The 15,821-nt window shown below is 41.8% G+C and overlaps 1 protein-coding gene across 4 annotated transcripts in view; it reads right to left on the bottom strand.

Moving 5' to 3' along the window:
* Positions 1 to 15,821, bottom strand: part of srbd1 (S1 RNA binding domain 1) — a 289,801-nt gene that overhangs the window by 40,010 nt on the left and 233,970 nt on the right. For all 4 annotated transcript variants that reach the window (XM_041178598.1, XM_041178607.1, XM_041178625.1 and 1 more), the window contains exons 19-20: positions 13,961 to 14,137; positions 13,476 to 13,670 (exon numbers count right to left, since the gene is read on the bottom strand). In XM_041178598.1, the coding sequence (XP_041034532.1) occupies positions 13,476 to 13,670; positions 13,961 to 14,137 (372 nt within the window). The remainder of the gene's footprint in view (positions 1 to 13,475; positions 13,671 to 13,960; positions 14,138 to 15,821) is intronic.

The following is a 15,821-nucleotide window of genomic DNA, read 5'->3' as shown; positions in this document are numbered from 1 at the left end:
GTCCAACTGGACTGCCAACATCCAAATGACATACATTTCGAAGTGCCAGTGGTGTGTGTTGTTTATATCTGCCACTGTTCGTACTTTGTTCAGAGGCAACCAGTGCAATCAACATTATTAAAAACATTTTTTGTTTTCAATAGTATAAGCTCCTAATCTTATTAGAGGGTTTCAGTTGACTGTGATCTTGCCATTCAAGAAAAACTCTAGTGAATAGTAAATTTGCACTTCACACCGTTCCTTCCCTGCCCCTTCCACCCCAGCAACACTGCCAGTGGCAGGCCAATGCTTCACTTCTGTAATTCATTTCTCTCCAAACACAACTCAAGTTTAGATAAGGAAATAAAACTTTGTTTTCCACATTCCAAGAATGTAGTCCAAATATGTCACATACTCCTCATGCTGATGGGGAAAATCACTGACCTGAAACATTGGGTGGAAATTTTACAGGCAAGGGGAGGCAGGTTTGGGTGTGCACAGGCAGTTAAATCCCCTAAAAATGACATCAGGTTCGGATCCCAACATCAGCCTGCCCATTTCCAGGTTTCACCTGGGTGGGTCTGAAGGTGAGCAGGTAGCTCCTGTGCAGCTGTTGGGTAAAGCATTTAAATATTCAAATAGGCCATTAAGTTCTGTTTTGGATTCAGGATTGAACAGCCAGCAATTATTTCTATTTTCCCAAGCTATCTGCAACTCGCCAGGATTCTCAGGAGTTCTTCTTCAGTTAAGCTAACAGACTGTGAAGCTTCTGATCAGTGAAACAGAAAGACTGTAGCCAAGCTGAGGCGAGAGGCTGTTGCTCATAGCACTACTTAGAGTGTGATTTCAGTGCTTTACAGGTGATTACCAACTTCTTGGAAGTCACTTCAACTGTCTAGCACTTCACTCACCTTCTGCTGCACTTCACTGTTGCCACCCTTCACAATGGCATGGAAGCAGTTAATACAGCTAAACTTTGCACCCGTGATGAAGAACAAGAGGGACAACAACATCAAAACCAACAGCACGAGCAACACCACCAGCTGCCTTCTCCTCAGTCACATGTTGCTCCAAGGGGCAGAGGGGTTGGACACAATGATCCAGTTCCAAGAAGACAAGACCCCCAACAGAGGGTCTACAGGCAGAAGACGATCATCGCTGTCGACATGTATGAGCATCAGTGCCTCATGAAGCTCAGGTTTTTGCGACAGGTCATTGCTGACATCTGTGACCTCCTTCCCAGTGGATCAGGTGGGCACGCACTGTCAGTGGCTGTCAAGGTGCCCTTCACTGAAGGACCACCCCCAACTCCCCCAGAGTATTAGCAATGGCCACGTGGATAGGAGGAAAGGACAACATTTGTAAGAGTGACTGTGATGCAAGGGTGGGAGGAACAATAGGATGAAGGTTAGTGAGAGTGTTGGCAGCTCAGATGGGGATGTGAGGCACCTGGAGAGAATGGAATCAGTGCAGCTGCAAGGTATGTTGGCCTAAGGATGTGCAGGAGGGTGCTGGAAAAGTCAGAATGAGGGGTTGGCACCTGAAATTGCTATCCCATTCACCATTCCTGCTCTCCTGATGAGTGGATTCTCTTGATGCTGGTCTCTAGGTTGTTGGGTCCACACTTCTGCTGCTGACTTCCATGGTCATTTCTATTCATAGCTGTTTAGTTGGAGAGGTTGCCTTTTCCTTCCTGTGCTTGGATAAGACTACCTTGCTGAAACCCCTCAGATCCCACAGCAAGACCTCCAGATAAGAGTGTGAGATCCGATCAGCAGTTCTCCCTCCATTCCTGAGGTTGCTACAAGCTCAAAATCCATGTGTAGGTGAGCCATTGTAATCCATGCAAAGGTCCCTTTAATTAAAAATCCCTCTTTTAACGGATCCAATGTATCCCCCCACGGCTCCACCCAACCCAATTGATCAGTGGGGAAGCCGGAATAATGGCATTGTTCAGTTAAAGAACTGAGGCAAAATCCATTGGAAATTCCACTAATAAACACACTAATGGTCCAGCTGCTTTGGCCAGAGATTATATTGAGAAAATTCTGCCCATGAACTCTGTGTCTCTCTCCACAGATGTTGCCAGACCTCTTAAGTATTTTCAACAATTTCTTCTTTCCCTCAACTGAAAACTACTCCCGTCTGACCACCCCCCCCAACCAACATGGCTGACGGGGCTCTCAATCATGTCAGTTCTATTTCCCATTCTACTGTCCTCAGCCCTTAAACCCACCACCACTCAACCCCACAAAACCATGATACGGCTCCCTTGACCTCACTTTCCAACCCCAGCTCTGCATTCAATGCATCATTCTCCACCATTTCTGCTACCTCCAGCTTGATGTTACCACCAAACACATTTTATCCTCCCTCCCCTTTCAGCTTTTTAAGGGAAGGTTCCCTCCATGGATCACCTTGGACCACACCCCAATACCCATCCCCCTTCCCATGCAAGCACAGGAGATGCATTACCTACTCCTATGTCTCCTCTCTTATCAGCAAAGGCTCCAAACACTCCTTCCAGGTTAAATAGCAATATACTTGGTCATCTTTCAATTTAGTATACTGTATTCGCTGCTCACAATGCGGTCCCCCTCTACGTTGGGAAGACCAAACACAGATTGGGTGATTGTTTTTCAGAACACCTCCAATCAGTGTGCAAGGATGACCCCGAACTTCCGATCACCCGTCACTTTAACTCTCTGCTCTGCTCTGAACATTCCGTGCTCAGTTTCACATCATAACCTACTTTTTTTTTATGGCAGCTGTTGGTGGTGATTTTGTTATTCTAATTTACACTTCATCTATATATATCTTTTGTTCCTTGTCCCATTACAATCTGCTTTAGCTTTCACTACTATTCCTTTTGTTAATTAATCTCTCTTGCCTTTACCTTATCACAGATCACCCTCTTCATTCTTCTCTCCCCTCACCGCGCTCCCTGCTTGATATAAAAACGCTCACGGTACTTTCAGCTCTGATGAAGAGTCACTGACCTGAAACGTTAACTCTCTTTCTCTTTCCACAGATGCTGTCAGACCTGCTGAGTATTTCTAGTCTCTATTTTAGTGCTTCAACAATCTTAATCCTTGGGCTTGGTGCAATAGGTTACGAAAACTGCAAAGCTCTATTCATACTAAAGGATAGAGATGCAGCTGAGGAGAAGCCAGATACAAATATAGTTAGACATCTGAGTGTCATGGTTGGAGAGTTCAGAGGTTGAAGAATCCAGAGTGGATCCCTGAAAATATATTTTCTACTGATTGACTAGACCTTTGATGCCTCTGAGCTCTGCAGTACTCCTGCTTTGTCACAAAGTTCTCAAAGTTCACAGCAGTAACCCAGTAAACAGAACTCATCATCTGTCACTCATATTTTCAATATACAATAAAATATTTGTAATTAAATAATATAAAACTGATGCAGAAGAGTTCTGATGAATGACTCATCAAAATGCTGACTCTGGTTCTCTCCCTGCAGATGCTGCTGACCTGCTGAGTATTTCCAGCATGTATTCACTTAGGCTTAAAAAGCTTGTTTAATCACTATAGCGATAAAAAGGCCTCAAGGTGATTTGATATTTGCTATTCATCATTCCTCAACCTCTGCCAGTACTGCCCTGCAACTATTTGCTGCAATGTGTGCAGAAAGAGTATAAAATGATTTTGTTCTTTGATTTTCCCTTCTCGCCCATTGGAAAGATGCCTTCCCTAAGGGCTGTTGCCTCACATGTATGTTAACCTGGGCAAGAAACTGCACTATAGCAGTACATGGCACATTCAGGGTGAACAAAGAACAGCAAAGAACAGCTAAGTGAAATGGAACCCTGTAGCAAGGCAAGTGCTTTTGTTTTATTGTGTTTAGCAGGATTTTCCCCATCTTGTATACATTACATATATTTAGTATAAACTATAAGCTTTTAATTGTTTTAAGATAGCGTACCTTTCAAGATATTAAAAGTTACAACCCATTGCTCATCTCACTGAGTCATTCTGCCTTACTACATAATCATTCCCAGCAAAGCTATTTAAGAAGCGAGAATATCAAGTTCATCACATTAATGTAACCTGATATGCCATTACGTCTCTACCGTTGCACCAAGAGAATTCATAATGATGCAATACAATCACTTTAAAAACAAAACATTAAAACCATAGCTTGTGCATTGTTTCACAGAAATTGTGATTGATCCATACACAATACCAAGCCACAAAGTCAAATCATCAGTACGAGCAAACAGCATTTTGAAAAGGTTACACTGAAGGCTCATCACTAACAGAATGAAAATGCTCAAGCTGTAACTATCTCTGACAGAACTGTATTTGCAATAATATTTATCATATAATTAGAAAAACACAATTACCCCCATTATACATGATTAATTACATGAGTTAAACTTAAAACAAGTGTGAAACTACAACTCAGCCAATAAGATTGTATTACAGTTAATGCACATTTTTAAACGCAGCTCTTTATTCATAACCAAAAATGCATTTTAAAAATGTTCTATACTTCTGTAGCTTTTCCAAATTGTAATTTTTAAGATTTAGGATCAGAAATCATTTTAACACTTTACAAAATGCATATTTCAAAACATGCAAAAATGCAAAATACTGTAAATTAATGTAGGCTAATATCTTGATGCTCACAGCTTCATTAGTAGGGAAGTTCTGTTTGTAACACAACATAAGTATAAACAGTATTCAAACCAAGAAATAAGTTAAGTTCACATTATGATTAGAAACATAAGGGAGAAAAAAATTCAATTTCAGAAAAATGGAGACAATCATTAACTGTGGCTAAATCTGCTGTCACAAATCTTCCATGACAATATTTCAATAACTTGCCTTTCCCAGACTTATTGCTGACTAAACAAGAATTCCGGTCACCTTAGTGTACATTCCTGTAAATCAGTGGTTAAAAATAACTTGGTAAAATCACGCACATTTGGTCACAAGACCTCTTATAACTTCAGGTCCTAAGTAATCAAAATCACTGACTCTTTGTCCTACAACATTCAACACTGCTTTCATCTTCAAACAGCATTAGATTACTACCTTAAAATCACTCAAGGGTATTTGTTCAAAATCTATCCATTTTGCATTGTGGCTTTATTGTTTTGGACTAATTTTTATGTTAATGGAAATTGCCTAAACATAAAATATTAATATTTCTACATGAAATTATACATTAAAAATAGCAGCAAAAAAGTCAATTCAATGAAAATTTCTCTCTTTTTAACTGGTTTATGGAAACCATCTGAATCATCAGTAGGATATTGGCATTTTAAATCACTTCAAGCTATGTGTTATGAGTTAAAAGTTGCATTTGGGATGCAAAATAATACACTATATACTTATGAACCAATTGAATGACATTAAGTTTAAACTAGGGAGAAGTATAAGGCACCATCTTGTAAGTGAGGGATATTAAAATGTTATATACAACACTCTTAAATCTGCACAATTTATGAAGCATGGAATAATAATGCCTTTCACACAAAAAAGCTGAATGATCTCTTTCATAAAATAAAATCAGATGACGAGCACCCAGCAAAATTTCCAATCTTTCCAACTAACAGCACATTTTCCATCATCCTACATCTTATTTCATTCCTTAAATCACAGTTTCTTGGCTTTTATTTTACAGCTGCAGCTTGAATTTATGTAGCCTTTAGCATAGGGGGAAAAAAGCCCCAAAACACAGAAAGGTAATGGGTGAAAAGGGTAATGGGCTGATGGAACACAGGAACAGAAATAGGCCATTCTGTCCCCAAGCCTTATTTAATTAGGTCATCTTAATTCCATCTACTTGCCTGGGCTCATAATCCTTAATAACCTTGTCTATCAAGAATCTGTCTATGGGTGATGGGCGATGAGTGATTGTGAATGGGGCGGTGGGTGGAGAGGGCCTGTTTCATGGCAGAACATGGACTGCAGAATTTTGAATGAGCTAAAATCTACAAATGATGTCCGATGGAAGGCTGCTCAAGAAAGCATTGCAACTGTCTGGAATTGGAATTGGAAAAGTATGTAGGAGGGTTTCAGCAGCAGCGTTGCTTAGTTGTGGCTGAGGTGGATGTAGGTGGTCTATGTGATGCTGAGGATATTGGATTAGAAGTTCAGCTCAGGTTTGGAGTTCTGAATAGTCTGGTTCAGTCTGAGCCTTTAGTCAGGGTGGCCTGGCAGGGACCCATGCTGATGATCTAAGTCTTGCCAATGTTTAATGGAAGAGATTGTGGATCATCCAAGACTGGATGTTGCAGAAGCGGTCCGATAACACAGAGGCAAACTTTTCTGTATTCAGTTTAAGTAATAGCGGTTATTAATATGCCTGAAACTTCAAAATCGGAAGATACGTGCTAATGAGAATATTAAATCTGAGCCTCACAATCACAGCATCCTTTAAAAATCCATTTGAAAGAATTATCATCAACTTCAACAGCCTTCTCCTTGCCCTCTCCAATTTCTGCCTTTTGAATACTCCTATTTAAGCAAAGACACCAATGCTGACACAAAAGCACCTTCTTGGAGGAGAAAACGGAGGACAACCATTAGAGAGGTGCAGTAATACACAGTTGAAGAAACAATCTTACCCAAGATTGCTAACCCAGGGTTAGCATGCATCTTTACAGATATTGAATTACCTCCCTCACAAAATGGCTCACTCCTTTCTCCTCATATGTTTACTATGCCATATTATGCCAGAGCTGCCAAATCTCACTCTCATTTGACTGCACTGTACCCACCAAGACCCTTCCAAGGTACAACTGTGGAATAGTGTTGTATTGGCTCCAATCCAATAGTCAGGGTCCCAGAGTTTGTGGTGTGCCATTACAGCAGTAACATGCCATTGAACTGACCTCCATACCTTACTGGCACAATTTCAATCCTCGGAGTATAGATTCTCACTGGTAGCTATATCTAACCTCTATCCAATCCACATACACTTAGAAGACTCTGACCTTGTGAACAAAACCTTTCTAACTGGACAGCAAGCAAAAGATAATTAAAACTATAAGAAAAATAAAATACTGGAGATGCTGGAAATCTGAAATTAAAATGCCTGAAAAACTCAGTAGATGGGGTACAAAAAGGTCTTTGACTTGAAACATCAATTCTGTTTCTCTCTCCATAGACTTTGCCTGACTTGCTGAGTATTTCCAGAATTAAAACTATGCTCTTTGGATCAAATGATAATAACAGCAACCAATCTTATGCTCCCTGAACGCCCACATAGAAAGGAAACAAAGCAGGCAAAACAGATGAACAAGAGCATTAACCAAATGGGGATAATTTACTAATGATAATTTTAGAAGACACAGAGTATACTGGGCTGGGCTGAGATCATACAGTGTGCCATTCAGCAGTGACCCACATGATGTATCACCTGCATCAGAATCAAACTAAGTGTTTCCACAGTTGGGTTGGCACTTCTATAGCTTCTGCCAAGGTCTTTAAATATTGTGCAAAATGTAATAAATATTCCATTCATAAATGCTGACATTTACTTTGTGCCATAAAATGCTCATCATCAAAAAATGGCTGTTTGAGTCGACTTTTTTTAGGCACCCCTCCCTCTATACATCCACAAAGTCTTTCTTGGGAAGAGTCTTTGAGGAAACTAAGGAAAATCTGGTAACTTCGACAGACAATTTGACTCCCAGAGTAACACTTTCAGTGACTTAATGAAATCAGTAAGAACTATGAGCCTGAGCATAGTAGGGTAGATGGAATGTCACAAATAGTGGCAATGCAAAGGCCTGATTTAGAACATCACTGTCCAACTAGAGGCTAGTGGGTATAGAAATAGGGGGCAGGTTTTTCTGGTCGGCGAGTGGGGCCAGGGCCTGCTTGCTGATGAATCAAATGATGCGGGGAGACGTCAGACATGCGACCCGATGTCACCCTGCATCATTTAGACTTTTAGTTCTGCGAGCGCACCTGCTGAACTGTCAACGGCCTATTAAGGCCATTCAAAAGCTAATTAACTTGATTGATGGGCATCTGCCCATCCAACCTTAAGGTTGGCGGGCAGGGCGGGAGCCTAGGCGGGCCTCGGAAAAAGCATGAAACCTCATCCACGGGCGGGATGAGGTTTCATGAGGGCTTTTAAATGTTTATCAAATGTTTAAATAGAAGTTAAGGTTAGAAGACAGTGTCACATGAGAGGACATGACGGAAATTTTTTTTATTACCTTTCTGTCAACTTCTGAATCGAAACCGATCTCCCTGAAGCAGCACTTTGCATTAGGGAGATCTCTGTGCTCTTTCACGCGCATGCGCGACAGAACGCAGGCCTGGCTGAGGGAATCCTCCCCTGCCCGCACAGGGAGTGCATAGCGCTTCCTGGTGAATGTCATGCTAGGTGGGCCTTAATTGGCCCACCCACATAAAATGGTGATGCACCCCTGACCGGGGGCGCTGATCGGAAGGCTGGCCACGGGCGCCCGCTCCCACACCTCCCCAACAACAGGGGGGAAAATGTTCCCCAGAGTAAAGCAGGGAGGGGAAGAATGTTGATGACAAACTGCTCGACAATACATCGTTAGAACAAATCTATAAATTCTAATCTGCCTCGCATTATGTGCAAGAGGTTTAGGCAGTCAGAAGTTGTCATGGTTCCACCCCAGTTGAATCTCAATAAACTAGATCGATCCAAAATGGTCCGTAAAGTAAACTGAATTCAAATACTTGCAAACTAATTCTCTTTCATACAGAATTCAAGGCATTGCTGCTTGTAACTCTGTCCCTTGAATATAACTAACCAAATGAAGACAATGAGAATGTTTATGTACCTAAATAAAATAAGAATTGACTAGTACCAATTTTGGCCTTGAGCATTTGCTTTGTAGGAAAACTTCATTGGCACAAGTACATGGTTAACTAGCTGTACAGACAATACTTCTAATCTGGCATCTTATCACAATCCTATTCTCTAACATGAGAAGACTTTCAATAAATATTTCTCTTGTACATCTCAATTGTGCTTTGTCTGCATAAATCATTTTTACAAAGTGACTGATCATAGGCACAGAGGAAGGATTCTGTTGCAATGTTCATGTTACTATTTTTAACTAGATCATGATTTTTCAGAACAGTCACTACAATATGTCTACAGCAATAATAAAGCCCTACAGTTTTGATTTGATAACTATTCTGCGATTTTGTACTTTTTTAAAATAAAATTTCATTAGTAGATTTAACTTAATACCAAAGAGAACACCTCACACATTTTGAAGTTGCAAAAACTGGATATTTGAAGTGCTGGAACTGAAGGAACCCATTGTATTGTGTATGCTGGATTAATTTATAAAAACTGAAGATGCATTAATATTCAGGAAATCATAAAATAGAGACATTGTATACTTAATTTGATCAAAGGCAACTGTAGCGATGGAATTGGTTATCAGACTTGATTAATGATTTCACATTTCATGCTATTTCACTTTGTTTCATCTAAAATTTTCAGATTAATGCCACTCACCTTTCCCACCACTCCATTCATTTTCATTTTAACACAAATTTATTTTAAATTTGTTCTCATAGCACCAAGACTACCCTGATCAACAACATGCCGAGTAAATCATGACTACTGTGAAGTATCCCACTTGCCCTCATTAAATTCTCCTCGCACTTTGACATGTTTGATCATTCCACTCACCTAATCTTCATAGTTGGCCACCAAGTCACTAATTCTAGTTCCACTGCTAACTGAAACAACGCAGTCAGTTAATACTGGCAACGTTGAGATCATTCTGTTCAACTCTCATCAGAAATTTTATGCCTCAAACTTCAACTCCTCTTTATTTTATTGCTCAAAACTGAACCTATAGGCATACAAACTCAGCTTCTTGTTTGACCTTGATGTGAACTTGAAAACATGCTTCTAGTCCATCATCAAGATACTATCTGGTCGGGGTGGGGGAGGTTGTCATGTCTGGTTGGGGGTGGGGGTGGTGTTGTAGTCTTGTATGGCGCGGGAGGGAAGGGAAGGGGGTGTTAGCCGGTAGCCGTAAGGAGTGGGGGGGGGGGGGGGGGGGGGGGTGTTGGAGAAGGTGTAGTCCTGTATGGTTGGAGGGTGGTGGGGGTTGGGAGGCATTAGCCAGTAACTGTGTCTGGACAGTGCTGGGGGATAGTATTTGGGTCTGGACAGGAGGTGGGTAGGGGATGGATGGATTGGGGGGGGGGGGGGGGGATTAATCAGATCTAGTCTGGGGAGGTAGCGGGGGTTGGGTCAGGGAGATTGTCAGATTAGGTCAAGGGGTTAGTTGGGTCGGTGGGTAGTCAATTTGAGTCGAGGGAGTGGTTCGGTCAAGGGGTTAGTCGGGTGGGGCGTAGTCCGGTTCGATTGAGGGGGTAGTTGGGTCAGGTCAGGGGGATAATTGGGTCAGGTCGGGGGCGGTAGTTGGATCGGCTCGAAGGGGTAATCAGGTCGGGTCGAAGGGGTAATCGGATCGGGGCGGTTGTCAGTCAGATCGAAGCGGTAGTCAGGTAGAGTCGGGGTAGTCGGTCAGGTCAGGGAGTAGTCGGGTCAGGTTGAGGGAGGGGGGAGTCAGGTCAGATGGGGGAGGCTAGTGGGATTGGGTCGAGGGGGTCGTCAGGTTGGGTGGGGGAGCGGTCGGATCGGGTCGGGTTGTGGCGGCACACAGGTCAGGTCGGGGTGTGGTAGATAGGCCGGGGGTGGTCAGGGGGAATTAGGTCGGTCAGGGGATAGGCGGATTGGTGGGATAGTCAAGTCAGGTTGAGTGGGGTCGGGGGAATTGGTCTGGTTGGTGGTGGTGGTGGGGGTGGGGGGGAAGATGGACAGTCGGGTCTGGTTGGGGGCTTGTCGGTCAGAGGGATAGTCAGATAGTCGGGTGGGGTGTCAGTCGGCTGGTCTGGGGGGTGGTCAGGTTGGGGGGGGATAGTCGGGTGAGTGTTTGGGATGGGGTCTGTTGTGGATTGACCCGATGTTAGACTAGGTTTTATCTGCCTAACATTTCCTGGGGGCAGAATTTTACGCTTGCCGTGCGCCTGACACGCCTGAGCGTAAAATGACGCGTGATAACATTGGGCACGCGTCCCGACATCATCGCGCACTCACGCGATATTTCATTTGGCGGGTGCACGCCAGGGTTGGCTGCGTGCCCGCCGATAATTGAAGGACCTTGTTAAGTCCATTAACAAGCTTATTAAAATCAAATTTACACTGCCTGTCCAACCTTACGATTGGTGGGCAAGCGAAAAGGCCGAGTGGCCTTTACATTTTTTAGGAAACCTCATTCACAAGTGGGATGAGATTTCCTAAAGCAAATAGACATTAAGTAAAAACTTTATTTTGGAATTAAAAACATGTCCCACCTCATGTGACAGAGCCTCAGGGCACCTGAAGCGCTCTTTCGCGCGCATGCACAAACTGCATGCCAGGCCCGCTCTCCCTCACCTGCACAGGTAGCACTGAGCAGTACCGTTCGTGATCCACGCAGGGCGGGCCTTAATTGGCCCACCCGCGTGAAAAAGTGGTGCAAAGCTGATCGCAGGCGGCGGTTGACTTCCCGACCGCCCCCACCCTCTCCCGCCGGACGAGAGAAAAATTCTGGCCCTGGTTAACTATGCAGCTAGGTACTGTGGAACTGTCCAAAGTCTCCAACTCTAACACACAATTGGAGACTTCCACGGAGGGTCCAGGGGAGCAGCCCATCAAGAAATTTAAGCTTCCCGAGCAATTCCTATGTAGGTCCAAGCATCAGGACATCCACAGGGTCCCAACGCGCATCTTCAGTTGCAAACCTGGTCTCTGATGATCCAGAGACTGGAAGATTTGGCCCATCATTTCACAAGCTTCCTGCACATGAATTGGTTGAAACTTAGATCACATTATTACAATTAAGCAAGTCATTTCTGAAAACCATCACAGCCAAAGCTTTATCTCCACCACTGCTCTCACATGCAGCTATATCATAGAGATAAAAAGGAGCACTGATAACTATGGATATCATCTTTTATAAAATTGTAGGATCCCAAGCAATGGATTTGTCATAAATGTCACTCCCCACCTTTTGGTCACATGCTAACAGAATCAGACTGACTAAATTTCTATTACACAAGCCGTTTCAGCAATGTGTTTATACATATATATATGCAATGAAAAATCCAAAACTGTCGAACAGAATGTTACAAGGCGATGCCACTCTACTAAAATTCACACATCTGTTGCATGCCCCTGGCAGGGCTATTACAATTTTAACTTGGTAACTTCAGGACATTCTAACAAAGTTTATAAGAAAAAAACGGGTTCACAAGAAACACCATGGTAAGAAAACCAACATAGGCTAACACAAACCCTGAGGGAATGATTTCTTCTGCACACAATGTAATAAAATTATAAAACAGTTTATAAAGAACAAGCTTATAATTGTCAAGCACAGAGAACACTCAATCAAACATTCAGAACTGATTTAGTGTTATGCATTCAAAGACAGAAACTGTTATCTCTGAAATAGCATTATATTCTCAATGTTCAAGATTGTTGTCACTCCATTAACTCTAACACTTCTTACTAGTCCTGTCAGCTGGTTAGCCAGAGGGCATTGTCTTTGTTTATCTCATTACATGGTTAAATAGTTGCAATCTCAGAGCAAGTAACAGGACACCAGATATGTGCACCAGGTATCTCACAACGAGTAAAAGGCCCTAGTTCTGAGATGGTGCTCACATTCTTAAAAAAAACCTACTAGTTTACCTAATCAGTTGACACCCATTTAACATCCTCTGTTATGCTGTGGGGGTGGTGGCCTTAGTTTATCCGAATTTCACACACAAAAAATAAGCCAAGATTAAATCCAGGTAAAACCGTGATAACTGCTAGGTATGATGTACATATGCAAGTGTTATTTTATAAGGTTACTACAAGCCACCTTCCTGTCTCAGATTTCACTGCTAACACAGAAGATTATTTTTACACCAACACCTGCCAAATGCTTTGGGCTAATACCATTCAACGACTCCATGAACACACCAAAAAAACACACAGGCCTATTTTCTCTTGTGTAATGTTATGCTCTTTGTTGTTATCAATTACACAAAATAATTGCACATTCTAAATCATATTTTAAACATTATGGGTGTTGGTAGTGCAGAAGGAATTGCTTAAATTACAGATTCTGATATGTGATGGAAGTTACAACTTTACTACATAAATTGTGTAATTAGTTATTTTCAACTAAGGAAATATAACAAGACTCACTTTTATAAAAAAATACTTTTGGCACTTAGAATGTTATGATTGAACAAAAATACCTATATTATGCTTGCAATATAAACTGCTGTTAAAATATATTAACAGGCAATTTTTCCATTTATTACTTTGGTGCACATAAGAATGGCAATTAACTTATGACCCCACACAAACTTGGCATTGTGAAGGGAAAAATATTTCCATTGGTCCTTATGACAAAAATAAATTTAATCCAAATTACTAGGGTAGTTCACATCTTCTGCTTGTGCTCTTACCTCATCACTGTGTCGTATGATTCAGGATGGATACATGTCTGATCTAAAGGGTTTGGCCGCACTGAGGTGCACTGGGTTTTGCCCTTCTTTTTGCTGGGTTTCCCAGTTGTGCCCCCTCTGGCACCTGCCTTGGAACTGCTGCCTGCTTCAGCTGCCTGCTGATCTCCCGCAGTGCTATAAGACCGTTGCTGATTGCTGTTGAAACCAAAATAGAATAGTGTAAAATGACAGGAATGGCCCCAATATTGCACAGTGCATTCACTTCAAAAAATTTTTTTTTTCCAATTGACAAGGTCAATTACAGTGTTTATTTTCTGATACATTCCTGTTGTACCACCGTCACAAATCAATTTAATTGATTTGGAATATTTCAGCATCATTCAATAGCAAAACAACTCATTTTAAGAAACTTTGGGACTGTTTGAAGATCACTACTTTGCTGTTCTTTAACATAAAGAAAAACAAATTGAAAGAAATTTATTTACTTGCAGAAGTTCTTTATGTTTTCTGGATTAATTCGGATGAAACCAGCACACTGTTGAAATGTTTTTGGACCCAAGCCTTTGACTTGCTTCAGCTGTTCTCTGCTGATGAATGGTCCATTCTTCTCACGCCATTCAATTATATTCTTTGCTCTACTAGCATTGAGTCCTGCAACATGTCTGGAAAACAGAAATTAAGTTAAATGTGCTACAAATTTGGGACAAAAACATTTTGGTCCGAGATGGTTTTTCAAATACACACCCTTTAAAGATAGAAACAATGCAGGGTTCTGAGAAAAGAAAATACATTTGAGCTTTCATCCTTGGAGTGCTAGAGGAGTTCTCATACAGCTGCTTGCAATACAGGATAAATAATTTTTGCAGTATTAGTGCTTCCTGGCTTGGTGTGTTAAAATGCGTCAAAGTATTTGTGTTGAGATAACATTAATCTTTAGGCTTATAGCACCTAAACGGCTGAATAAATAGTGTTTGGAGCCATTTTAAGTCAATCAGGTACTAATGTGTTTAGTAGTAGTTTCCTTTTTGGGGCCGGGGGGAACACAAAGAAAAACGTGCCATTGGTATGTATCAAATTAAAGTAGTAAATGAAGTTATACCAGGGCAAAAGTTAAACAATTTTGAAGTACCAAGTTTCTGCTACTTTAGAAATTCTTGGCATAAGAGAGGCAATTTTTTTTTTATGTAGGTCGATACCCCAATTCATATTTTAAAAATAATCATCTGAAAGAGATTGGCATCTTGTAAAAGCACTCAACTTCCTTCCTTTACTGCACCTGCACCTCTGACTTTACTCCTCTCCTTTTGAGGAGTCATTTGAATCTGTCATTTTAACCTCAACACATTGCAAATTGTATATACACGTAAATACATTCACTATGGCTGTCACCCATATCCAAAGTACCCTTCCATTCACTAACCCTAACTCCTCTTGTATCCGTCCCTGGAATAAAACTACCCCCAATTCATCTACAATTGCATTTTCAAAATCCCAAACCTCTAACCTTTGGCCCTCTGTTTGCCACAACACTTTTTGCAACTACTGATTTGCTTAACTGCACCCGCACCTCCACCTTTGGTGCCCTGTTCCCCAGTCAAACCATTACTCGCTCTCACCCTGGCCATTACCCCTGTAGGTCCCTCATTTATGCTCCTTTAAGTCCAAGGAATGCAGACTTGAAAGGATATGGTGGCAGACAACTAGTTTAGCCATCCACCGCCAGGTCAGGTTGGATGACATAAAACACTGTTGGGTCTTGCTTGCATCTGTCAAAACTGCTTACAATTCCAGGATCATCCTACAATGCAAAGATAACCCCTGGCTTTTCTCTATTGCAAATCACCTTCTTGAAGCTCTCTCCCCTGTTCGCTCCACACTCATCTCCAATAAGTACGAGGATTGCTTTGTCACCAATCAGCTTTCTCTGTGGTGTCCCTCCCTTCCATGTGACCAAATTTCCTCTAATGCTCTCCCTGCCCATATTTTTCACTAGTTTCTCTCATAACTCCCCTCATGCTCTCTCTCAGATCATCTTGTCCATGGGGCCTACCCCCTGCTCCCTCAACTCTATTCCCAGTATATTGCTGAGCACATCATTTTCCCACTTGGTCCCCATGTTAGCCGTTCTCTCACTTCAATGTTGTCCCTCGCTCTTATAAATGTGCTGCCATCAGTTTCTTCCACAAAAAAAATTCTTAAACCAATCGCCCTTGAAAATTACCTTCACATCTCCAATCTCTCTCTTCTCTCAAAAGTCCTTAAGCGCACTGACACTTCCAAATTCATTCCCATCTTGCCTGGAACACCATGTTTGAATCCTTTCAATCAGGAGATATCAAGACAGCT

Source organism: Carcharodon carcharias, chromosome 2 (genome assembly GCF_017639515.1).
Source record: "Carcharodon carcharias isolate sCarCar2 chromosome 2, sCarCar2.pri, whole genome shotgun sequence".
In the NCBI taxonomy this organism is placed as follows: Eukaryota; Metazoa; Chordata; class Chondrichthyes; order Lamniformes; family Lamnidae; genus Carcharodon; species Carcharodon carcharias.
The sequence above is the reverse complement of the archived record's forward strand: the minus strand, read 5'-3'. Positions and strand labels throughout refer to the sequence as shown.